We start from the raw sequence: 27083 nt of genomic DNA, 5'->3' as shown, positions 1-27083 counted from the left end.
TATGAAGCAAGCGAGCAGGTTTATCAAACCCAAGACGCGGAGATCCAACCGTACTAGTATTACGTGTTCCCTTGCACGAATATTTCTCTCTTCATCAATCAAATCAAGTGAAGTATGAACTGTCTGAACATTGGGCGGCAGCCACAGCCGTAAGATCAGATGGATTTTAGCTGAATGACGATGATGGCTTCCGAGTAAGACTCTTCTGCGCTGGCTTATCGCCTTATGTTGCCTAACTTTCTTGAATTCAAATCAGACTAAAATGTCACTGCAGTGAAATAACTTTGCAAAAGAAACAAATTTGAACACAGATATATGTCCAGAAGAAAAGTTGTGTTAAATCTTTCCTCTGTATGTTGATCTCTTTGTATATGAATGTGCAATTACAGTGTCAAAAAATTTCCTAAAACTAACCATCCTGTATGTTTCTGTTATCCACACGTCTGATCTAAGTGTCGAACAATCTTCACAAAAATGAAAGGAAATGCTAAAATTTCCCATCCATAGGCTGATGCTCATCAAAATGGCCTCTTGAGCCCCTTGAAGTCGACGGTCTCAATGCACTCGACGCTGCCCCTGGAGCCGTTGAGCATCTTGAGCAGCTCGCTGGCGCGTTCCTTGGTGACGCCGCCGCATCCGACCTGGAGCAGCAGCAGCAGCTTCTGGAACGCGCCCACGCGCAGCGCCTCGGCGCGGCACGCGTTGGCGCCGGCGTCGCCCGCGCGGCAGAGCCGCCAGAGCGCCGAGACGGCGAACTCCGTGGCCATGTCGGACACGCGGAACATCTTCTTGACGAGCACCGGCACGGCTAGCGCGTGCGCGCGCGCGGCGGCGAGCCCGGCGTCGGCGCACAGGACGCCGTCGAGCGCGGCCAGCGCCTTCTCGCTCGTGCCCTTGTCGGCGTCCACGAGGAGCTCCACGAGCGCCGGCACCGCGCCGTACTCGGCGAGGCGAGCCGCCGCGCGGTCGGAGGCAGAGGCGAGGTAGTAGGCGGTGACGAGCGCGGCCTTGGTGGCCGGCGTGGAGACGGGGCGCTGTACGAGGTGGACGAGCGCGTCGCACATGCCGGGAGTCCGCGCAACGGCGTCGAGTGTGTGCCCGTCGGCCGACGACGCGAGCTCGCGGAGCACGACGGCGGCGCTGGCCCGCGCGGCGAGCTCGGCGCCGTGGGACATGACCGAGACGAGCGACTTGAGCGACGCGGGCGAGGCAATGCAGCGGCGCGCCTCGTCGTCGAGCGGGAAGAACACGGTCATCGCGGCGAGGATGTCGCCCAGCGCGGCGGACACTGCGCCGGCGCCCTCGACGCGCTCCACGGCGAAGAGCCCGAACGCCGCCGCGAGCGCGCGCGCGGCGCCGGCCGCGGCCAGGCAGCGCCGGTTGCGGTCGCTCTCCTTCCCGAGCGCCCTCGCCCTGGCCGCCGCCGCCCCGCACGCCGCCACGTCCCCGCGCCTCGCGGCGCACGACACGGCGGCGACCGCCTCGTCCGCGTCGGCGTCCCCTAGCGGCACCTTGGGTGTGGGCACCCGCTCGACGCCGCTGGCGCGGTTGGCGACGCACCAGTCCTGGATCATCCGGCGCGTGGCGTGGTTGGGGACTAGGTCGGCGAGCCGCAGGGGCCGGCCGGTGACGGGGCACCGCGCGTTCCCTCGCGCCAGCCAGCCCTCCACGCTCTCCCGGTCGTACGTGATCCCCGTGGGAGCCGTCACCGGGTCCCGCATCAGGTCCAGCGAGATCGGGCACACGAAGTGCGCCGGCACCGCCACCTCCTCCGCCGCCGCGGCTGACTGCTTGCTGCCCCGCCTCAGAAGCGGTATCTCCGGCACCAGCCTTGACGCGGCCCTCGTCGCGCGGGACATCGGCAGAACCATTGTTGTTGTAAGAAGCTAATACGAATCCGTGCGCCGCGGGTCCGGTCGATGCTGTGTTTCAGTTGCAGCTCGCCGAAAACGTTGAACCGGTGGTCCTTGAGAGCTGACTGTTGAGAAGAGGAGAGGGAGAGAGAGGGAGTGGGTGGTGGGGAAAATGACGAGGAGAGGGGATATATAGGTTGCGGGGAAGGGATGGAGGAGGAGGTTAACGTTTACGTAGGCGGGGGGCGGAGACCGGCGCGGCGTGTGGCGGATGCCGGATGGAATGGAATTGTTTTTTGCAGGGGGAGCTGGCTGGGTCGTGGGGTTTGAACATTGACCGTTGAACGGTTTTGGGTTGAACGAGAAGGAGCGGCGTGGACGAGGGCGATGACGGCGACCCCGCGTACGGGCCGCGGGTTGGGGAAAGGCGAAACGCTGCGTGGTGGGAGTGGGATTGGAGGCGAGTCGTGTTTCTCCTTTGTCACGTTTTGCTTTCCGGCGTTTTTGGTGTTTCTTTTGCCTCTTCCTGTAGGGTTTGCGTCTGGGACACCGGAAAGGTTTGGGACTTGCATGGACGAGCGTGCTAGGTTAATTTACAACGCTAGAATAGTTTTAGTGACGCGCAACAGCAACCGTTCAGCAACTTTTGTTTCTCTGGGCACAACAGCAATCGTACGTAATGCAATAATTGAACCTTAACAATGTCAGTGCGCTACACTATTCAACGAAAAAAATTAAGAAATTAGTCCCCGTGAATAGATGGGCCAGGCAGATAATTGGCAGATATGGGAATGAATGTCAGTGGTTCGTTGATGCAAGCAAAGAGCAACTTAAGGGTATTGGTTATCCTCCTTGTCGTGTCGTGCTCCTATATATTTACAATCATACTTTTCGTTGTCGTGCATAAAAACTTCGTGAGTTCCGTTTGTGATCAAACTTGGCATCTATCTCCAAAGTGCCCAAAAAATAAAGTTCCAAAACAATTGGTTTTGGACCTCGCCAAAAGTTATTGGGAATAAGTCCTTGTTTACTTCCCAAGTTGGGAGGTGCCAAATTGGCATTTTGCCATAAATGCGACACTGTAGCGTTTCGTTTATATTTGTAAATTATTGTCCAAATATTGACTAATTAGGCTCAAAAGATTCGTCTCGCAAAGTACAACAAAACTGTGCAATTAGTTTTTGATTTCGTCTATATTTAGTACTCCATGCATGTACCGCAAGTTTGATGTGATGGGGAATCTTCTTTTTGCATAGTGTCAAAGTTAGGAGTTTGGAGGGAAGTAAACAAGGGCTAAAAGGAAACCCATCACCCAACAGTTCCCGAAAACCTAGATCCAAAAACAAAATCATTGGGAAGATGACAGGCTTTTCCTATGGGCGTTGCCCATTTACTCAGAAAAAAAGGACGGCAGTTTTTTTCTCTCTCGCGGGTGTCCTATTTTTCCTCGCGTTCCAAGGATTGAGAGGGGGTGCAAAAATAGCTGATGTTGACTTTAGGATTGGACATGCTAAAAAATTGGGCACTGGTTTAGATAAGTGTTGGAGCAATATTTTTTTCTATTAGTTCTAAAATTGAGTTTTAGAGTACATTTTGGACACTCTTGGAGCTGCTCTAATGACATTCACTTATTACATATGTAACAACAAAAATTTATCTTCCATGTAAAACTTTACCAGTAGCATTTGAATTGTGGTTGATACTAACCTACTAGGCCACTTGCACATTGCTCCTTCATCTTCGACCGGAGAAAAATACAAAGTAAGCATAATTCTTTATGAGCTTATGAGGAAATAGAAGCTGCCTACCACTAGCTTCTCTCATCATTGAAGCTAGTATATGCGCAAGTTGTAGCTGTTCAATAGAGGGTTCTAAGCCCCTTTAGGTTGGCTCCTCCCAAACCGGCTACAGCAGCAAAAGCTTGAGCTGTGAAGGAAAAAAGACTTCACCGACTCCATGTTTATTTTCTCCTCGATTCTTGAACCGATTCTTTGCTAAAGTATTGCTACCACGGCAAAATAGGTTAACATGCCAAACGAGCTCTTAGTTAGGAATCGTAATTTGAGTTAGGACTTTTCTTCCATACTTAATGCAAGATTCCTCACATGCACACAACTCAACCAATCTCTTTTTCATGTGTGCCTAGATGGCAGGACATTCCCCTCTCAAGCTCAAGTGGTGTGTCATCGCAATAGGTGCCAATGTACTCAAGTAGTGGCAAATTTAGGGAGGTGAGGGGGCACGAGCCCCCTTCAATTTTAGACACCATGGAACAACAAAAAGGAGTTCCAAGGTAGAAGATGGCCTCATCTATATGTGTTGAGCTAGCTCTAAGTAGCAAGGCAGTCAGGCTAAGACTAGAAACCCAATAGTTGGAGTATCCAATTTTTCTCGCTTTTGGCGACGGGCTGTCCCTCCCTATCCACCCTACAATCTCTGTACCAATTCACCCATCACGCAATAATATACCTAGCTCTCGTTGTTGACATTGTCACGGGCTCATGACCGTGGGGAGGGATGATTCAATAAGGACGGCGAGTGGCACAGTGCGTAGCGTCCTGCTGGCGCGTCCTGCCTACCGGCACGGCACGCACGAGCACGGCAGGTCCACATCGGAGTGGCCATGCCCCGTGCGGCCGACCCATCAAGGCCAAGGTGCTGGCCGCTGGGCGGCTAGCCTACGCGGCTGTGGCCTACGGCCTGCTGGGTGGCCGGGCAGCGGGCATTTGGCCATGGGCTGCACATCAGAGAGCAGGGATCCGCCTTTGAAACAACTCAAAAAAGGTAAGTGAAGTCTAAAAGTTCAGTACCTATTTTTGCAATGCATGTCAATGGTTCAAGTTATCAAGTATTAAACATTCCTTCAATTTTTGTTAATAATTCCTAGTATTGCAGGATGTCCAAGAGAATATTGCTCGTTTAATTTCAAGCAATACTAGTACTCATAATCCAGAGAGTAATGAGAACACACGACAACCATAAATGCCCAAAATAAAGATATCATTAGTGATCCTGGAAAGCGCAAACCGATTGGTAGGTACCCATTTGAGATTATAGAGATCAAGTAAAAAAGGGTATATGCTTCGAGGGTCTAACTCAACAACCTGTTGGTTTTACATTTCCTCGCACATGGTAAATTGGTGAATGGAGACCCTTTCATCAGAATTGCGTTGGGACTTATGATTGGTTGGAGTATAGTTAGTCGAAGGATGCAGCATTTTTTTTATTGTTATCGTTTCTTTGATCTGGGAAAGCCTGAAGTTATGAGAAATGGAAAAGGGCACTGGACAAACTTAAGGTACATGATGCTTCTTAATGTCATTGCAATGCAAGGTGAAGCTTGATGACTTTATCTTTATGAATCAAAAGACAAGAATGTCTAGAAAATTTGAAAAAAAACAATAAGGAAGAAGAAAATCGGTACATGATTCACTTAACATCTTCTTTTGATGTTGCAAGATTTCTCATAATGCAAGGTGATTCTTTTCATGGACATGATGAATCTTTCTACTTCCCTCGACAAGGGTACGTATAGATATGGTTGACTGGTACAAAGGCAAGGTTGAAATGATGAAGGATGCATATAACCAGTGGCAGATCTGCGGCCTGGGCTGCCGCGCCCAGGCTGCAGCCCTGGTCCAAGTCTAAAAAAAAATCAATGGAGGTCAATTAAGAATCAGACAAATATCCAAGGGAAAAAATAATTGATCTTCTAATAAGCTTGGATCAACCCCACCCCTAACCAGTTCTTGGGTCTGCCCCTGCATATGACCAAGGCTCTAAAAATTGTCAAATATTATGTCCAAAAGAATCTTACAAAAGCTTACATGGAGGAAGTCGCAACAATGATTGTGGACAAGATTTGTGGTATGCTTATTGATGAGTCCTCGACATATACTCCCTCCATACTCGCAAAGGAAGTCGTTTTGGACAAGGCTTGGGTCAAACATTGGGAATATAAATCATGAATAACTTTTAAGTTGTTGAGTTTGGAAATGTGAAAGCCATATAAATAGATTTGTCTTGAAAAATACTTTCATAAAAATATACATATATCACTTTTTGATAAATATTTTTATAAAAATAAGGAGTCAAAGTAATACTTTGGAGACCGTGTTGCTGTCCAAAACGACTTCCTTTGCGAGTATGGAGGGAGTATCTACAAAGGGGTAAATGGCGGGATTATGATGGTGCTTCCAATTATGAGAGCTGAATTTAATAGCGTGGTGTAATTGATTCGTGATGAGAATCCTTATGCTTTCTATGTGCATTGTTTTGCCCATCAATTACGATTAATGGTTGTTGCTGTTTTAGATTCTACTCCAACTATTTCATATTTTTTTAACTATATTTCTTTCAAAGACACATGGAGGCTATACTCCGTGAGGTCAGCTTACCGTATTCTTAAAAATGAGCAGAGACACATGCAGGCTATGAGGGAGAACGAAGCGACAACATCTGGTGAGGCAGGCTGGTGGAAGCGGCTGTGGAAACTAGAAATTCCACCAAAGATGAGAATTTTCTGGTGGAGTGCAATCCACAACTATCTTCCAACAAAAGCTGAACTGAAACGAAGACATGTCGCACAAGAGGATCACTGCGAGGTCTGCGGTGCGCAAGGTGAATCTCTGTTTCATGTGGCGTTTGATTGTACCTTGGCACAACGCTTCTGGCAGGCGGCAAAGGAGTATGAACCCAGCTACATGGGCGAAAGACTTGCTATCTGGTGACTACTGCTCGATTGATGACGCAGCCAAGGTGATATGCGGAATCTGGTCGCTGTGGACAGGCAGAAATGCAAGGCGACATGGGCGGGAGGATTGGAGTCCGATAGCAGCTGCTAGGCACATCGCATCAATGTTGGACGAATTGGTGTGCCTGAATGCTAAGCCAAACCAGCGCCAGCAACCTCAGCATGGATGTTGGGCGAGGCCGCCAAATGGATGGGCAAAAGTGAATGCTGATGCTGCCTTTGTTGAATCACAAGGAAACGGTGCTGGTGGTGCAATTATCAGGGATGCGCAGGGAACAGTCCTGGCTGCGTCGGCGCAGTTCTATGAGCACCTTCCAGATGCTGGTACTGCAGAGGCGATTGCGGCGCGGTGTCAATAAGGTAATACTGGAGTTGGATAATCTCCCATTGGTGGCGTCTCTTCAATCAGGAGAGGAGGATCGGAGTATAATGATTGGTCTTCGGCAAGAAATCCGAGAGTTAGGCAGGGTTTTTCATGATTTTCGAGTTTCCTTTGTTCGTAGGGAAGGCAATGAGGCTGCCCACATGTGTGCGTGCATGGCCTCGGCTCTATCCCAAACATTATGCTGGCTCGACAATGTCCCGGACTGTATAAGGGGGTTGTCGACAAGGATTGTAACCCGGTGATTAATCAATAAAGCTCTCGCGATTTGCCCTAAAAAACTATATTTCTTTCATAGTTAATATTGTGGGCGCATCTTATATGAAAAAGGAATTTTTGCTTGCAAAGCACCATGATAGGTTGTTAGAAAAGGTAGAGAATCACGAAATTGCCATCAGAAGAGAATTAAACCAAGAAAGTAGCCTTTCTCACATTTAAAACATTGCATCATATTTTGGTAACGTGGGAGGTTATCTTGGAGGTGTTTGAGATTGTGAGCAAGTATTCTATTAAACCAACATGTATGGTGGTGCTTTTGGTTTAATTGGTAAAATGGGAAGCTTTTATTTTGTGTTCATCCTGCATTTGATGATAAGAGTTGTTGATCATTGTAAATAATTTGTCACATGCTTTGCAAAGAAAGGATCAAGATATATTGTTGAAGGAATGCATTTTATCATGGGTGTGAAAAAACGCGAGTGAAGTCATAATAGAGGGACATCAAAGTGCCAAATATGGATAAGGAAGTACATGCTAGAGGGACATCTGCACATGGCAACCAAAAGGTAACAAATATGCATTTCGACCATGTTGAGATTTTTCTTGATGCCACCGATGCCATTTTGACATAGATGAATCATCAATTTAGTAAAGTTAGTTCAAAGTTGTTAGTATGCATGGCTGCACTGTATACAGGTAACTCCTCTAGTTTTGATATGGATAAGCTTGTGAGACTTGGTGAAATATATGCTAAAGATTTCGGTATTGGTCATATTTTGATTATACCAAGTGAACTTCAAGAATTCCATGGATGTGTTAGAAGAAACAAGGAATTTCTTGGATGTATAGAACTTTCAAATGTTGCTGAAATAATGGCCCAGACCAAAATGAATACATCTTACCCACTGGTTTACCGGCTCATTGAATTAATTGATACTTCCATTGGCAACTTCTTCAGTTGAGAGGGTATTTTCGTATATGTCTCTTATAAAGACATATTTGTGCAGCAAAATTGCGTATGAATGCTTCAGAAGAACTTAGTGGTAAGCTTAAATCTCTTCTAATTTCAGAATTTTTTGGAGTTATTAGTTGCCTTGTCACTAATTTATTTTGCCTTGTGCAGATTGCTTCTCATGAAGAACAAGAATAATGGGCATCGCTATAATCTTTTGGATACATGGTTTTGTATGGAAAAAATTCATATTTGTCGTTTCTTAGTTATTACTCATAATGTACTTTTCTCTATTTTTATGAAATTACGTTAGACCATTATGTTGATCTAGTATTTTATATCATGAATTTATGTCATCCTGTTGGTGAATTAGTTTAGAATGTTTAGCTTCAGCCTTCCCTTCCATTTTTCCTCGATTCACCCATGTACTCAAGTGACATAGTAAGAGGCGGCGAGCTTGATGAGTGTGCGCCACTTTTTTCCTTTTTTTATTTTTCTCTTTAACTTTTTTACAAAATATTTGTATAGAAAAGATTTTGTAAAATACATAAAAAGGTTTCTGAAATAAGTGTTGAACAACTTTTCTGCAAAAGTTTTTTTAAAAAAGTTATATAAAAATAGTGTCAGAGGATATGACCTGATTTAGCGATTGTTTCTCTTTGAAAAATGTTTTCCTCTATAAAGCCATGGCTATTAGGTTAAGTGCATTGTTACATACGGTCTCTCTTTGCCTACAATATCTATACCCCATCCAAACCTATCTCACGACTGTATATTGTCTTATGATGATCTGAATCTATAGCTACAAACTTAGTATATATTCAAATCACGCCTTACTCTCATGTCAAGCCGTTAAAAGAAAATCGTAGCGAGCTAGCTAGGTGCCTACATGTAATATCAACAAGCCATTTGATCACAAATTAAAGCATTAGCATTGGGCATGCATGCCGACCAATTGACCACTTTCGCGTTCCTTCCTATGTCGAAAGGTAGAAACGCCACGTTGTAAAAAAAAACTGCAAGCTTATTAGGCGTAACATATCCAACCGATTTGACCAAGTATAAGTATATGCCATGCCGACTAATTTTGACAGCTGCGACGGGTGTGGCCGGTGCGACCGAGCACGAAGGTCGCTCACGTTCCTTTGCCACAGTTAATCCCAGAGCCAGCTGACACGGGACGGAGTGCCACGAATATTCCTGTTGGAGCCACGAACAAGGCTGCTGCTGGTCGACCGCGGGGCTGTTTGGCTCCACGTGATAAACTTTTTAACTTTAGTATCTAATGTTTGATACTAATTGGGAGTATTAAATATAGTTTAATTACAAAACTAATTACACAGATAGTCTAATTTGTAAGACGAATCTATTAAGCCTAATTAGTTCATGATTTGACAATGTAGTGCTACAGTAATCATTTGCTAATGGGGGATTAATTAGCCTTAATGGATTCGTCTCGCGAATTAGCTCCGAGGTTCTACAATTAGTTTTATAATTAGCTCATATTTAATCATCCTAATTAGCATCTGAACATCCGATGTGACACGTATAAAGTTTAGTACCTGCTGTCCAAACAACCCCTACTACTCTGACTCTTCGTCCAAGCTGGAGCCAAACTATAGACAGCTTCTTTATAAAAAAAAAAAAGAACTATAGACAGCTTTAGAAATTTGGAGCAGTGCTTACGTCTTGCTCCAGTTCCGTTCAACTTTTCCTTACTTTCCCCGTTCCAAAATAGATTTTTTTTTCTCCCTTCACTTCCTCGCGTCGATCCTTTTGGACTGTCGCCTTGTGCGTATGGGCACGTGGCATGCTTTTGGCTGGTGGATTTATTAAAACCGCATTTGAAGCAGGATTCATTTCGAGCATTGGAAGATATCAAACTGGTTTCTTTAAAATTCATGTATTATTCAATGGCAAATCAATATCAGAAACAGAGAAGGAACTAGCAAGATAGGGTATTGGAGTCGCCATTGCGTATAGAGGAGGTAGAGCTAGATACACTATCAGGGTTATGAGCTATGAACTGCACAAAAGTTAACTTATATACTGTGTAAATGATTGGCAAAAATATATAAAAGTTTAAATATTAGGTTATATTAGCTCCCGCTGCTAGGAAAGATGAGTGATCAGAGAGTGTGTGTGGCTGGGGAGGTAGGAGCGCATTATGTGAGGGAAAGAGATCCTCTGCAACGTAGAATTTACAATTACATGCTTCTTTCGCTACAAGTTTTTACTTGTATTGATTAAAAACTTTGTAAGTTTCTTTTGTGACTAAACTTCTAATGAAGTCCACTTTACATATGTGTCGGTATTTTATACCCGGCAACCTACTGAGGGATATCCTGAGGTAGTAGATTGGTTGGTAGGAGATCATTGGACCTAGAACTCGAAGGTAAAAGCGAGGACACAAGACACAAATTTATACAGGTTGGGGCCGTCAAAGTAGCGTAATACCCTACATCCTGTTTCGGGTGTTGTATATTACGCCCTGCGCTTGGGTGTTGTTTGGTGTTGAGGATTTAGTCCTCTATTGTGGTTCTGCCAATCTAGGTACCCCTACCCTCCTTTATATACTCCAGGGGGTGAGATTACTAGTCGGTTACAAGGCAAGAGTCCTAGTAGGATTACAAGGTATGAATCCGAGTAGATTACTGGGGAGTCCGAGTAGGAGTCCGTCTTCTTCCTTCCTTGTGAGTACTGAGGATCTATCCCCGACAAGCCCTCGAGCGCTTCATAGTCAAATGCAGCAGTCTTCGAGTACTTTTCAGATCCTCACCGAGTAGTTTAGTGCTTCTCGAGTACTTTGTCTGGCTGAATCTTCAAAGTTCTTCAAAGCTGCCATGAGGCTATGGTGTGCTCAAGCTCTTGATCGTCTTGATTTTGTAATCTTCATCTTTGCTGATAGGGAGGGTGGCGGAAGTCGCACTCCATATGGAGTAGCCCCCGAGCCTTAGGTTGAGTCGAAGAATCAGGCTGAGAGTCAATAAAATTTTAAATCTTCTTTCTTCGTCTTGAAAAAAATCAACTATTGGGTTTAGCTTCTCAGCCCCCCAAGCCTTGGAATGATTAAATAATCAATCCAAGGGTCTTAGCGAGCTTGATCTTCATGCAAGTCATCATCCGAGTAGTTTTGCAGCATCCAGCCCCCAAGCTTATGCACCAAGTGAGCCATAGGAGCCACGTCGAGTAGTTATTTGATGCTTAGCCCCCAAGCTTGGAAGCTAGCTGAGTCATTAGAGATATTACGAGTAGTAATTGGTGCTTAGCCCCCGAGACTGGGAGCTAGCGGAGTCATTGGAGGTACGCTGAGCATCTTGGAGAGTCATCGCCGAAGCTTGACCTGCAAAAAGAGATGCATACATTATCTAGCATATTTGTAGAATATTGGAACTACTGAAATTTATTCAGTGATGAATATAATGTAAATGTTGTGTGTCATGCTCTTGTTTCGGCCATATTTTTCCCGATTAGTTAGCCTAGCCTATTATGTTTAGGCTCTCAGCCCCTGTTTAGCCATTGCCACTGCGTGTGAGATTTTTATCTCGTGTACGCATACTGGCACTACTGCTACGGAGATCTTTGTCTCGCATCCTAGCATTTAGGCATGACAGAAGATCCAAGGCTTTCACGGCGTGTTCTGCTCGAGGAGATTAGTGACCGCTAAGAGAAGACATTTAAAATAAGTAGCCGGTATTGCGATAAAAAGACTGCGCGATTGCGCATAAAGAAGTCATTGAGACTATTCTAGCTTTTTGGCGAGGAGAGCGCGTGCTGCCGCGCATAGGATTTGTGCCTCCTTAGGGTGTAGCCGCTGCAAGCCTCCAGCACTCAATGCACCAAACCCGTGGCCACAGCCTCCGAAATTCGATGTACCAAGCATGTTGGCGGAGCTTTCGGAACTCAGTGCATAAAATCCATGGCTATAGCCTCCGTAATTCGGTGACCAAGCCCATGGATGTCAGTTAACATGCCCTTGGAATAATTGGCAAAGTGTAGCTCTGGAGGGTAATTTCCGTCGAGAGGCATATACAAAAAAGTACTCGGCGCGTTGCCCTGCATGCGGAAGTAGTCTATCGCATCATCGGAGATTTGTTGGCATTGCCACGCAAGCTAAAGTCCTTCTGGTAGCTTTTTGGTGTGCACAAAGCTGAATGCACTATTGATTTCCAGCGCCAGAGGGAACAGCGGCAACTATTTCTTTATTTTGATGCTTGGCGTGCTTTTCCATTTCCGATCAGTCTCCGCTTCGGATTCGACTAAGGAAATCGATTCCATGTAGGATTCCGTCTTGATGCCGTCCAATTCCATCCAGCTCGATCTTGATGCTTGGAGACGATCGGCGGCAGGTGAATTGCTCCATTCCGCACTCCGTTTCAAATTCCAATTCGGCGAGAACAGATGCTAGCTCAGAATTAGCCTGTCCAGCGACTTCACCTCAGACTCCGACGCAGTTGCACACCGAGTCGTCGATTGGATGAGAGAACAAAGTTCTTGTCTTATAGAGTAGATTGATCTTGATGAGGTCTTTCAAGCTCGCCCAATGATCTCGACGATCACCCCTACCTGGCGCGCCAGATGTCGGTGTTTTATACTTGGCAACCTACCGAGGGGTATCCCGAGGTAGTAGATTGGTTGATGGGGAATCATCGAACCTAGAACTCAAAGGTAAAAGCGAGGACACAAGATACAGATTTATACTGGTTCAAGGCACCATAGTAGCGTAATACCCTACGTCCTGTTTGGGGTGTTGTATATTGCGCCCTGCGTTTGGGTGTTGTTTGGTTTGAGGATTTGGTCCTCTATTATGGTTCTGCCGATCTAGGTACCCCTGCCCTCCTTTATATACTCCAGGGGCGAGATTGCTAGTCGGTTACAAGTTAGGAGTCCTAGTAGAATTATAGGGTATGAGTCCTAGTAGGATTACAGGGGAATCCAAGTAGGAGTCCGTCTTCTTCCTTCCGCCATCTTCTTTCTTCCTTGCAGATACTGGGATCTATCCCCGACAATATGGATCGGCAATAACACAAAATTATCTTTCATGCAGAACTTTAGCTATAGTATTTTCATTACTAGTGTTGCCAAGATTAAAATATGATTAATATCAGAACTCCATCATGCTTCATGCGCCCCGTTATGCCACACAAATGTTTACCATGTATTTGAATGAAAAATCTTGATACTTTATCATCCCTTTAGATTGGATGACACATTTAATTTAACAAGTTTAAAGGGTGCGAATCTGAAATTTTAAGGTTCTTGGACCTGAATAACACTCCATTATACAAGTCTAATGACTGCTTATGCATTTTCACACCTTGAAGGCTTGAAATGGTAGAAGAAAATGTTACAGGATCATTCGTTGATGACCCTAACAGAATATTATTATATCTTATAATGCATTTGGACCTCTTCGTCCTATTTTTTCTAGTTTCCGTCATTGCTTTATTGTGTTAGTGTGTTACATCGATTCTACACGTTGTTACCGGCCAAACATCTTCACGGGATCCACAAGTGCGACTGTGCGAGCAAGTAAAACACGCTTCCTTTTAGAATCACTGGTTCCATTCAACCGCTTTTTCTCTCGTCTTCATCAGGATGCAGGCGTCTACGATACGATACGCCTTTGCGAAACCCTACACCCATTCGGGGGGCGGCATCCGCGCCGCTACGGGACAAGACGGCCAAAGCCGCCGGCCATGCCAGGCGGGCCACGAATCAACGGCCACTAGGATACACACCGATACGCAGCACAGAGCACAGCTGCGTCCATCAACGGCGTCTCCGCCGTCGCCCGTCGGATACCACACGACGCGGCATCTTCCAAGCCGGAATAAATGCCGTGCCAGTAGCATGCGTGCAGTGCAGTGCAGTGCAGCGGGAGATACATATACGCCGAAGCCTGCGGCTAGCTGCAAGTGGGCTGCCAGTCAAGGCAACGATCGACCATGTGGATGTGGGTGTCGCATGCACCCAGCATCTGACCAGCCGGGATAAGCTAGCTCTCGGTGGCCGTGCCCGTGTAGTGGCGGTCGCTTGTGAATCGTGAATGCGACGGGTCGGATGGAGGCACTCTACGTCGCAGGAAACTAAAGGGCAGATTTATTAACGTTTGCCGCTCCATGGCTAACCCCAATGCAAGTGGGTGTAACAGGCCAGTCCATTAGCTAGGCTACCCAAGTGATGCACTGCACGTTACATCAGCCCACTTTTATTAGTACTCCAATATATATACATGATGAGTCTTTGTTATCTTCGCAGCATTTGACGCGTCTGAGCGCACGCAAAGGTGCAAAAAAAAAAAGCACACTTCCTCGGGTAAAAAGTTAGTACTAGATGTCAACTTTATCTAGTTATCTTGTGCATAGAATATCTCTAATTTTCGCATAGTTTTCCACTAATTATATACCCACCTACTCCTATTTGATAGAGCCAGTAGCCCGGTACTTGTAGAGTTGTAGCATGTTTTTTGGTGGACCAGTAGCACATATGCTGATATGCTAGGGCCGCATTTAGCGGACAGAATTCCCCAAGGAACTAAAACGATACTCCCTCCGTTCCAAATTGTAGATCGTTTTGGTTTTTCTAGGTTCATAGATATTATTATGCATCTAGATATAGTGTATGTCTAGATGTATGATAATATCTATGAATCTAAAAAAGCTAAAACGACCTATAATTTGGGAGTACTTATTTATAGTGCAAAAACTAGTAAATGGGTACCTGTAAGAGCATATACCTTAATCACTCCTTGAAGCTGCACTTGCAGTGGACTTGATTTTTGGTCTCCGGCGAATGGACAGCCACATTGGAGGGATGTGCTTCATGCTGCGCCGTGCGTAATCGAGCACTCACTGTCCTTTCGAGATGACTTCAACTTCGAACTGTCCAAAACCTGGTAGCACATGCACACGGAGAAACAATCTATGAACCACATCGTGGTCTACGGATGTAACCGATGTGGGGGGTGGAACAGAATCTGGTTCTCCCTCCTCATCTGGCCAGGATAAATCTTCTAGCTTAAGGGTGCTGTGAAAGCACCCATTGGCAAGTAAGTGTACTTCAGGTAGACAGGTACATCAGAAACTAGATGCAGTCGCTAGCTGAATAAATTACGAGTTTATGACCGAGTTCCAGCACCTAGCTGGATATGTAATCACTTAATGACCGAATTCCAGCACATACTTCCACAGAAAAGATCGAGCCAAGAATTGTGCAAAATTGTGATTTGGGTGTTTCACTTCTAATGATTTCGAGTTTCATGATTCATGTGTATGCCATAAAGTAGCTGGACATGAGGCTGAAGCTGAAGCCCCAGATCTGAACCTTCAGAAAGTTGCAGACTTATGTACAAGTATATGAAAATCCCACTGTAGAAGACATCATAACCAACTGTACAACCGCCATCAGAACCAGCTACGCATATATGGGAAACGTCCATTTGATTTGACCACCATTGATTTACCATCCAAGATAACAGGGTGAGGTGAAATTTGTCCGGTGAGAGAAACTTTTAGCTGGTTTCTTCCATGGGTTCGTAGTTGCAAAAAAGACCTGGCAGAGCAACATAAATCGATCTGATGCGCCTGATGGGAGATGGTAACAGCACCGTGCATACAGATTTCAGCATAAAAAAAAAGATATATACCTGATGTAATCGCCTGAATTCCTTCTACCTTCCCTTCTCTGATAGCGCAACAAGTGCATCTGCTGCTACAGTGACAGTGACGCCAGCATCAACACCTTGAATGGGCACTTTCTCGTTTGCTCCACACCCGGCAGCTGAGTAACGTGGCATCATGTTAATTGAAGAACAAGTAAAGAAGTTTTAGAACGCCAAGATAAATGCAACCTACAGAACTCATGTAAAAAGATCAGGCAGCATATTCAAGATGGAATCTTTTTGCCCTTCAGTTGTCGAAATTGCAGTATTATCGGAGTCTTTCAGAGCTGCCCTTAGTCCTGCACAATCGATGTTTCTTTTCCTCACATTTAATCCTTGAGACTGATAAAACTTCAGTTCCCCAGTTGATTTGGGAGTAGCAATGCTTTTTGGTGCTCCGGTTGGCAGCAGAGGTATGGAGCTTATAGGAATCATATTTTTTGCACCAGAATACTGAGCTTGAAGCTTCACAATGTTTTTGAAATTTCGAAGCATTGTACCTTGTACTTGGACTTGAGGCATCTTACTTGTACTTGGTACACGAAGTTGAGACACCATACTTCGTACATGGGGATGAGGTGCCGAACTTCCTGCATATGACTGATGGGGCATACTTGCTGACTGGAATTGAGGTGATACAGCTGATGTTGCAGCATCACTGCCTGTAGCATCTGGATAAGATGAGTTTTCAGGTGCTATAGCAGTTGGAAGGGGCTTCGAGATTTTCGGTACTGTGCTTGGCACTACAGAATGTAGGGATTTCATATTGAGAGATTCAGAATTCTGAACTGTAGATCTCGATAACCAGAGTTGTGCCTTTCAGAAACGGAAGTTTGTGTGATGGGAGCATGACCATTAGTTTCCATACTAGGTCCAGTATTGCAGTTATTAATCCTGAGGAGAAGTTTTCAGTAACTTCTCTCGGAACGGAAGTTTGAACTGTGGGTACAATTATTGGCACAGAAGGGTCACAGCTCTCAGGGCAATGTGCTGAAGAGTTTTGAAGAGGCAGACTTGGGCTGGGAAAATCCTGGTATTCAACTGCCACACTTACTATTGCAGAACCTCCAATTTTGGGATCAATGCTTTCACATTTCACAGGCACTAAGCTTGGTGCTAGAGAATCATGACCAAGAGTTGCAGATGAAACATTCCTGCTTATAGCTTTGATGCAGATAGAGTCTGATGCTGTATTTATAGTATCAGTAGCTATTTTTACAGGAGACTTGTACCATAGAGATGGCTGCGGCAAGAGATAATAATAGTATATTATAAGAACATAAAATGTGCCAGCAAAGACATGTAGAACTTGCAAGATCTACAAAAATCACAAAGATGATGTTCAGGAAAAGTGAAGGGAACACAATATTATCCTAGAGAGAACAGCGGGCAGGCATGCCATTTCCTCAAACAGGTACGAAAAATACACTACTATACATGAATAAGTGCTGAATAATTATGGAATAAGGGCCAACTTGATATTATCCCACTCATGCACGACATCTTGATGCAATTGCCCCCTTCCACAGTTTCATTTATGAATGCACTGATCCTATGCGCTTAGAGGTCAGTCTTAAGTGCTTGGGACTTGGACACGACGGGACTTGGAATCTTTTGTCAGGTAACAATCGACAAGCTTTCTCTTCAGGCATAAAGCATTGGGGTATTTTTGCAGTAACTCCATGGGATAGTTTGGTTCCTAACAGGGAAACCGAGGAGAGAGGCGATCCACTGATGACTTCATAACTGTGTCATACAAATCCTGTAGTGACGAATGGATCTCAAATAAAGTACAGAATACAGGGATCACAACAGAAAATTGTAACTAAAAATGATCCAAAATGCAGTTACTGGTATTCAATTAATGAATACTTTTCAAGGACAGTATCTAATCGTTTCTCATCGTCAATTACTATCTTTTTAGGTTCAGATTGTGCAGCCGAGTATTATTCTAGTACCTGTTCCCTGAATCATTCTGATACATCAAGCATCTCATATGAACAAAGAGTACAAGGCACTGGCATTTTAAGCTGTCAAATCATAAACAAATTGTCCTAGAATGTAGCACACTTGAACAAATCATCAATACACACCAAGAACCACGTTAGAACCACTACTTAATAAAGCAGCGAGAGATCAATAACCAGCCAAAAGGGGCATCACAACAACGCTAGTCATTGACCGATCCCTTGCGGAATATTATCGCAACAATACACTGACACTTGACATGAATCAGTTACATAGTAGAAATGAAGTGAAAAGGTAACTCGCCTGTTACTGAATTCTCTGCGGCAAAGGAAACTATGATTTAAAGAAAGACAACAAAATTCCTGCGAAAGCAACCAGCAAACCAACGATTCAAGAGTCGAGACTTTGCGGTTGCAGAGAAAGGGTTGGACTGTGGGTGCTCGAGAGGGGCGAGGGAGAGACCTTACGGCGCAAGCGTTGGGCAGAGAGGAGGTCCTAATCGCCTGCCGGGTGGAGGCGGCGCAGAGGCGGCCCTGGCGGTGGCAGAATCGGGGGCGCCGTCGTCACGAGCGCTACGCCTTCCGTCCCACGCGTCTCCGCTGGCTTGTACGACCGCCGCGGCGGCGGAGACGCTTTCTCGCTTCTCTGTCCGAGGTGGGGGAGGAGGACGCTGAGTTGGGCCTCACCACAAAGCGGAGGCGAGCCCATTGTCGACGATGCGTTTCGTAGCCCACAAGTAGGTGTCTATCTACTCCAGCCAGGTCAGGGGTCCAGTTTGGTCTCTTGGGCCGGCCTTTTGCCCCACGATTTGCATGGGCCTTAGGATGGGATCTTTAGCTCTAATCAAAACTAGAAATCTGGCGCGCCAGTACCCATGATCTTGTTGGCGCTGTTGCAGTCTTGCAGAGTATGTGCACATTGCTACTCTTGTATAAATGGTGCTAATTGAGATTTAAGAACGATGATATAGACACATGTATCAATAAGATTGTAGGTCTATGAACAATATTTAGCATAGTGTCAAAATTCCTATAGAGATATTTGCAGAATGCGAACTATATGATGCCACATTTCTGAACTTCTCAAGCTTCCAAATATTTTTGCATTGAGGCATTTTCTTGAGTATTTTGAAAGGCAGTTCGCAGGAAAGAAGCTTTGACGCTATTTCTTGCTTACTGTTAGGATTGTGTGGACAAATATTTTAAGCCACCAAAGTGAAGCCGGTGCACATTATTTATCTAAATACTAACATTATATCATGCGAGCACTTGCGCAGTTCAGAAATTTGTTTTTTGCCAATGTGCACATCAACACATGGATGAACTTCATGTTTCAGAATCTGCTGTAGAAGTTCTCTGCTGTTTTATATCTACGTTATGTTCACTGCTGTTTCCACGAATTTCTTTGCCGTTTTATATCCACGTTATGTGCCTTTAGTAAAACATCAGTTGCTTCATTAAGAAAGAGAAAATTTTAGCAATCACTACTAAAGCTGAATATAAAAAGTAATTTGTGCCATGTCCTTGGGCCTTAAGGCAATTAGCCAAACTGATATCTAATGATTTCAGTGTGTATCGAGTATTGACATAAAGATGCAAAGCATATAAGATTAACTCATAGGATTAGCACTTGAAGCTCAACACCAATAAATGATTGGTTACCAAGAGATTCTCAATTGAAATGTAGAGTTAAGGATCTTGCAAGTTAATTTCATGAAAGAAGATTGTCACAGGATTAGCACTTAGTTCAAAATGCCAATCCCATCGGGTTCATAAAATTTGGCTCATGAAAATAAGCTTTTGAACTTCAGAAAACAGTATCTACGCCCTTAATTGACAAATGTTCAGTCAAGTGGAGTAAATTCTGTTCTTTTTACTGAATTCAAAGAAAACAGGAAAAACAGTGGGATCACCAAATTGCAAGAAAAGCTTGACCTGTTTGCTTGGCTTCTTTGGTGAGAAAAAGGACTCATCGGCGATGTGCAGCATGAGCTAGCCCACAGGCGGAATCCCTCTCTGGAAGTCGTCTTGGCTTCCAGCATTGATGGCATCGCTGCATCAGAGATATACGGCAAAGAAACAGCAGTGAACAGAGAAATGAACTGCACGAAGCATAGCTGCACGCCTGCACGTTTGTTTGCCGATCTGCAGAGCAAACCGGTGCTGGCATTTCACCGAGCAGGTGACCGACGACGGGTCTTAGCGACGTGTACAGGAGTTGACGGGAAGCCCCCCCACTGTGGCTTGCCGCCGGCGCCGCTCTGACCACTGCCAGGCCCTGGGACCTCTCAAATAGAGGTCTTGTTTAGTTGCCAAAATTTGGAGGTGCCAAATTACTGTTACAACACTGTAGCACACTGTAGCGTTTCGTTTATATTTGTGAATTATTATCCAAACATTGACTAATTAGGCTCAAAAGATTCGTCTCGCAAAGTACAACAAAACTGTACAATTAGTTTTTAATTTCGTCTACATTTAGTACTTCATGCATGTACCGCAAGTTTGATGTGATGGGGAATCTTCTTTTTGCATAGTACCAAAGTTGGGAGTTGGGGGTGAACTAAACAAGGGCAGAATCCCCCTGCTGCCCTGCCAGTCCTCGGCAGCTCCCTGTGAGAGGTCCAATCACTGTGAGCCGCACCATGCGGTAGCCGCTGTGACCGGCAACAATGGAGCGGGAGACGACGCCACGATGGCGCGGCGGGAGAAGCGGATCCTGCAGTAGGGAGGGAGATACTGTGGGGAGGAGGAGCAGGGAGGCGGCGGCAAATTGAGCAGCTGAGGGTGGATTAAGCGGCGCGGAGGCCGGAAGCAGCGCCTTGCTTCGAAGTCGCATTTCCTTTTAGCCAACGCTGAACAACGAGGAGGCACGGAACTGATAGATCTGCTCGTGTCGCATCTCCAACTACATTGTTTCCATCGTCGGACCGGCGAGAAAGAAGGAGGCGACGCGGGCGACGGGAGCGGACAGGAGAAAGAGCGGCGGCTTGACGGATGACAGGCCGATGTGGCAAGAGTGTTCGCGAGGTTTCGGGTCTTAAAGCGGGCGGAAACCCTAACAGACCCGCATCTGACGGCCAATCTCGTGAGCATGGTGGATCGGGCGGCTAATCTTAACAGGTTGACGTGGATATCCTCTTAGATCCGGGAATGCACCGGATCTAATATGAGGTGATAAACAGGCATGAACGAACAGAACGGGCGGGCAGTGGTATAATCGACGGCGCAAGCGACGGCCAGCCAGGATCAGAATTTTTTTTAGGGCACAGCCAGGATCAGGTTGAGATAGGCAAGATCTAGGTCATGCAGGGGATCATTCCTGGGAACTCAGCCAATCATGCTGCGAGTAGGCTCCGATCACTTTACAGGTGCTGGCAGTTGTCTGTCTCCATCACCAGCCTGCTGGCTGCCGCCGTTGATCGATCGTTCCACGTGGGATCATGTGCCATCTGGCACGATCCCACGTGTCCGGACCCCCCATGCATGCGTCCCCGCTGCACGCCTGGACTCGTGCCTCCTGTCTCTGTGTGCTGTGGGCAACTGCTACGCACCCTGCCGGCGGCCGTTGCTTGCAGCTGCCACTGCCGCCAGCGAGCTGCCGGCCGGTGTGTGGTTTGGGCATGTGCGGGGCTCCCGTTCCCGCAACACTTCAATTTTGATGAGGTGATTCTTTTAATTCAAAATCTGGTGAACGGAAACAAATTAAGCGACAATTATGCGGGCAGCTGCTTCTGAACAATTAGCTAGCTAGACTTCACGTCTCAACTCTCAAAGGCGTGCGAGGATCACATGCAGCGCCAGATAAAACACAGAGACGGCGGACTTCAAAATTTTTACAGAGCTATTTCATCTGGTCATTCTAACCTTTTTTAATAATCAAACCATTTTATATATAAATTTGATTAAATTTGAGATGCTTTGCTAATTAAATTTGAGATGCTTTGCCTTTAAAAAAATTAGAATGACTTACAATTTGGATAGTAGTAGGGAGTCATTTTTTTCAAAAAACGGAGAGGATCAGGTCATCCACTATAAAAAAACATAACGTGGAGTTCGATCTGTCTGTAGCTGACAGAAAGGTCTACTCCTTCCATTCCAAATTATAGATTGTTTTGGTTTTTCTAGGTTCATAGATATTATTATATATCTAGACATACACTATCTAAGTGCATATCATAAACTATGTACCCAGAAAAGCTAAAACGACAAATAATTTGAAACTGAGGGAGTATCAGATTTGACATCTTGCTAATTGTGGAAGCCGAAGCCTTTTTTTAGTTTACTTTTAACCCGGGGTGAAAGGTTAAAATCATCTTACCTACGACGATCGCGAGGCATGCATGTTCCTGGAGAATCAACACGGGTAGAAAAGCGTCGTCTCTCTCTATGCCGTCACTTTCGGACTTTCCTCTTGCTGCATTTATTTCCATCAGAGTAGCAGCCGCCGACAGCACCTCCTTGGGTAAAGAATCCACCGTAACAATCGGGTAAAGACTCTTTCACACTAGCTACCTGCTTTTTCCTCGTATCGCTGACACAGTGACACGTACGCGGTCACCATCTTTAACAACCCTAACTAATACGCACACCCTTGTTTCTTGTGATCGCCATCAGCTTTATTTCCTCGCTAATCAAGCGGCAGGGTTGTCATTAGCTTTACAAGATCCTCTTCGCTCCTACACCCTCATAATTGGAGCATCCTCTCTCTCTCGCTCGCTCGCTTTTTATCTCGAGTGGTGGCTGCTGGGTGTGTGCTAGCCCGATCGAATTGACCTGATCATCTCTGCTTTTGCTCACGTCCATCGCCCTTCCTCTCAGGATCTTTCCGTCACGTAGTTTTCATCCACCTGCCCCCGGAGTACCAACGCTGAGAGGAAGATGACGAGGATTTTTTTTTTCCTTCCAATGGCCATGGGGGAGAAGGGACGCGAGCGAAAGGTGCTCGTGCATGGCGTGCGTGTGAGGCAGGTGCGTGCTCGTCCATGACATGCGAAGGTGACGTAAGGCGATATTGATTGGCTCGCGTTGCTGGTTTGGGCCTCGTCTTCATGCTCCGATAGTCTGATTGGCCCAGCCATACGGGCCCATACAGTGTTCTCGTATCGTATGCCTAGTGTCTAGTGACGCAAGCCAAGTACGCTGCGCAAAGCCTAATTTCTGGCTTTGGGTAGCAACTAGAATTTGACAGACGAGTGACAGTCTTCGTCAGGTGCGAACTGGAAAAACTTACCACGTACGACGCCATCATGTATAATGCTGCAAATTCATCATCTCTAAGTACAGTCACTGATCACGTACCCTAGGTGACTTAACTGATCAAACACGGTGCCATGCATCCATGGACGAACGGCCAGTGTATGGCAGCACACGACGACTGATCGATCAAACACGTTGTGGCTACTGACGAATGGATTAGCTAGGTTTCGCGGGCACATCACGTACGTAGACTTGATTTCTGCGAAATTGATTGCGGGTTTGGAAATAAATCTCACATGGCTTCGTTCCTGTCAGGTCGTTTTCTGACGAACAGGATTAAACTGCACCCTGCTTTTATTCCCCGTGTTGTTTTCGTTCTTAATTAAGCAACGAAGGCTGTGCAGGTCCACTAACTAAGCTTGGAAATATCTAGAGGAAGATCAGACTATAGTCTATAAGGCATCTCATCAGTTTAATGCGGTTGAGTCTACTTATGTGTAAATTAAGTCATCGAGCGGTGCTGCAGCAACTAACACATAGGAATATGCCCTTTTTTTTAAACAAACAAACTGCATTATTGAAGGCTAATACAAGAGAAAATTTACAGAATGAATAGTTGTTAGGGAGCCAGGTTCATCGTGTCATCGCTTGCAAAAGGTCAGTCATTAATAAACATGTGATGACCAAACCAATGCAAAAGTCTCCGCCACTAAAGTTATCGTGCACGTTCAGAATTCAGAATTGAATTCCAGTTGGAATTCAGTTCGGAAGCTTCGTTCCCGCGTTGGAGTTGGAGAGACAAGTGAGGCGACAAGCCGACAACATCGTCGATCAGTTGCTCCAACACACAGCATGCGGCTTCAGATCAAGGGGCCGTTTGTTTCCCACCTAAATTATAATCCGTTTGTTTCCCACCTAAATTATAGGATTATAATCTAAGGGTAGTAGAGTAAAAGAGAATTATGGGACCACCAATAAGCTGTTCAAGACAGCTTATTTCAGATTATCTGTGGTTCAAATGTAGCTCCAAGTTAGTATTTTATCATAGTACCCATACCCTATAATTCAGCTTATATAATCTAGGTGGATTATAATCTCAAACAAACAGGTCGGGTAAGCTGCCTGACTGGCTTAATCTGATCTCCGATTCTCTCCGCGTTTAGGAAGCAAGCACAGGACAAGAAGCCCTGATGATTATTGATTATAGGCTCCGACAGAATCGGCAATCAATGGAGACGATTAAACAAAGCGGCTAGCGCGAATATATGGCACGCACAGCTGCTAAAACCGGAACCAAATCCCGAGCCAACTCCAGATTAGATTCTAAGAGAATTAATACTCTGCTACTGCTACTCCATCCACTAATAATTGCATTTGCATTGCAATGGCAACCCCAGCCAGGCAGCTGATTCTTCCCTGACCCTCCACGTACGACGACTCCACTGGCATCCGATGGTTGGTGGTGACTCGGTATGATGGCGGCAACCCAACCGATCGATTACCTTAGCTTGCTGCTCACGCGAGACAGCAGAATTATTTACAATTTTTTTCTTTGATCTAGGACTGAGCAGGCAGTGGTATTATGCACTGATAGAGGGAATGTACTGGAGGAAGACGTTGTTCACTTAACTAAAAATACTAGGAAGTTGCGAAGGAACTGACGTTCAGTCTTGCTCTGTTCTGTTGTCAACAGCATCTTGCTGCATTGACAGAAGGCTGAGCAATGTCGTTCATCTCGTTTGGACTGGCCTGACGAGTCAAAAAAAAAAGATTGAAACAAGGCCTGTTCGGCAGGATTTATAAGCCGGCTGAAAAGCTGAAGCGGCTGATTTATTGTGAGAGAAAAATATTATTCGGTGGCTGATAAGTCGGCTGATAAGCTGAAGCGAACAGGTTGAAGGTCCTACTGGTCGATTGTTGTTGCAAATTAGTCGTCAGAAGGTTATTGGTTCAGAGCATTCTAGAATTTAAGGTTAGTATATGGTAGTATTAGAGAAGGATTCAATAATTAAACTCCATGTCTTTGATTTACGATTTAGATCGATTTTTCAAGACAGTTTTGAGTATGTCTTGGCCTGTGGTTTCCCCAGGTTTTCTCACTAAATGATATTGGTAGTGCTCAATTTCTTCGTTCCATTTCTCTCCAATTTTTAGGAATATCTGCTCAGCTTTACTATTATATTATGCCGTCACAATAACAACATTTAGGTTAACACTATCAACATCTGTGGCGACATGCCAGCAGAGGAATGATGCGTGTCTCAATTAATTTCAGTGATTGCCTGATTGGCCAATGTTTTTTTTTCTTAATTTATATACACATACGCGTTCGAATGGTATGATATCCTCTTCCCCGTTAGCTTAATCAACAAGATTTAGCTAGTGATGCTCCCGTCCCTTCACAACATCCAATCATGCCGTTATGACGTTATACAAATCCATCGCTGCTTTTAAAAAGCATGCGTGCTGTTTTTCTGTTAGATGACACGTAGCTTTCCCGCCTTTTTTTTTCTTCTCCTACTCCTACTTTAATTTCTACTATCCCCCTCCTGAGGAGTAGGACTGTCACTCTCCGGTGTTGTTTGGAAGCCACTTTTCGAGGGACGTCACCTCTATGAGCCAAGCAATTGAGTGCATTTTATACCGAGACATATCGAGGTGAAAGCCACCCTAACTTTTGAAAAAAAAAAACCCTGAAAACTCGTTGCTCACTTCGAAAGTCAAAACAATAATTCATCCGGCTTTGAAAGTGTCATCAAAACACAAAGGGAAGATTGGAACTGATCATTGTAAATTGCACTAGAGGTTTTGCTTCGATTTATTTGTTTTGTGTTGGATAGATATTCAAATTTAAATTTAGTCTTCAACTCACATGCATAATTATGCCACTTATGTTCGTAGCAATAATTGATTTCGAGAAGAACCAATGTTGCACAACCTTTGAAATACTCTCTGCTCGTGTAAAACCAAATGCTCCAACTCGCTGCTCATGTGGAAACCAAATGCTCCAACCATTTCATATTTGTAAGGCGCATAATTTTTCTCCATCTTGTACAGCAAACAGGTATATTTTACCTTAATTTATTTGTGGCACCTTAAATCCTCAAACTTTAACTCTTAGTTTGCCGATTTGCAGGGCTTCTTTAATAATGTCTAGAATCGTACCATATTTTTCCAATACATATTCTTTTCGTGCTTTCCTTTCGCCCACATCAAGGCAAAAACTCAGCATATAAAGTCTACCGAAATAGGAACTTTATTATATTAAAGTAATGACAGTGATTTCAGCCTTGGTTTACACCTTCCAATAAAAGACACTAGAGCTTGTCTAAACTACATAAAACATGTGCAAAACCTCATCTCCAAGTCCAAAATGTGTCCAATACTTGATTGCTAGACGGACAAAGTTTGCCCAATTAGGAAGACATACCCAAGAACTCAGTGGAAACATAGTGAGTTTCTTTTTCCTTTTCCCGGCTACAAGGCTCATTTTACTCTCTTTTCCCAAGGGAAAACCTCTACTGATTAACCATGTAGCATTAGTGGACCAAACCAATCAGTAGGCGAATATATAGCGTATCAGCTTACTGGTTACAAGATTTGGTCCACAGCAGCAGAGCACCATCATTTTCCCCCTTGTCCAGAAGGGGGAACCAATCAGTCGCAAGTAAACAACCAGAAAAGCATGATTCTCCCAATAGCTGATCCTTTGCTAGTTGAGGCCAGTGCAAGCCTGCAAGGCCTTGCAGCACTTTTCATTGGCATTTTTTCAAGCCATGCTAAAGCTAGCTCTAGCTTGATACCTCACTGTCAAAAGTGGAGAGAAAGAAAGTTTGGGGAGATGTGTGATTGTGTCTTGTTTATATGCAGAGCCCTTTAAAGATTCATGATGCTTTTCCGTAGTGGGGATTGAAGAGGAAATAAAGCATTGTTCATACTAGGATTTCAGGATCCTCTTCCAAAACAGTTCTCACTGGGTCACTACTCACTGTCGAGTGCTAAAGCTTCGACTGATTCAGACTAAGTCATAGCCCAGACCTGCAGCGAGCAAAAGATATATTTATCAAGTTTCAAAATAAACACGAAGGTACTATTACG

The 27083-nt window shown here is 45.0% G+C and overlaps 1 protein-coding gene and 1 long non-coding RNA gene across 2 annotated transcripts; both read right to left on the bottom strand.

Moving 5' to 3' along the window:
- Positions 1 to 314: 314 nt before the first annotated feature.
- On the bottom strand, positions 315 to 2043 carry LOC117851836 (U-box domain-containing protein 21). Its single transcript, XM_034733739.2, has one exon. It carries the CDS (start codon positions 1869 to 1871, stop codon positions 519 to 521), a length of 1353 nt encoding a protein of 450 aa, XP_034589630.1. The 5' UTR covers positions 1872 to 2043; the 3' UTR covers positions 315 to 518.
- A 13308-nt stretch (positions 2044 to 15351) lies between these two features.
- Positions 15352 to 18511, bottom strand: LOC117851719 (uncharacterized). Its single transcript, XR_011898013.1, has 3 exons — positions 18253 to 18511; positions 15808 to 17584; positions 15352 to 15713 (listed from the first exon to the last, which is right to left on the bottom strand). It is a non-coding gene; the product is annotated as an uncharacterized lncRNA (long non-coding RNA).
- Positions 18512 to 27083: the final 8572 nt, after the last annotated feature.

The sequence above is a fragment of the Setaria viridis genome, chromosome 4, assembly GCF_005286985.2.
Source record: "Setaria viridis chromosome 4, Setaria_viridis_v4.0, whole genome shotgun sequence".
NCBI classification, from domain to species: Eukaryota; Viridiplantae; Streptophyta; class Magnoliopsida; order Poales; family Poaceae; genus Setaria; species Setaria viridis.
Note: the sequence above shows the minus strand (reverse complement) of the source record. Positions and strands in the feature narration are given on the sequence as shown.

What these genes read in the sequence shown, in the direction of transcription:
- LOC117851836 (XM_034733739.2), bottom strand. Translation starts at nt 1,871, where the DNA reads ATGGTTCTGCCGATGTCCCGCGCGACGAGGGCCGCGTCAAGGCTGGTG.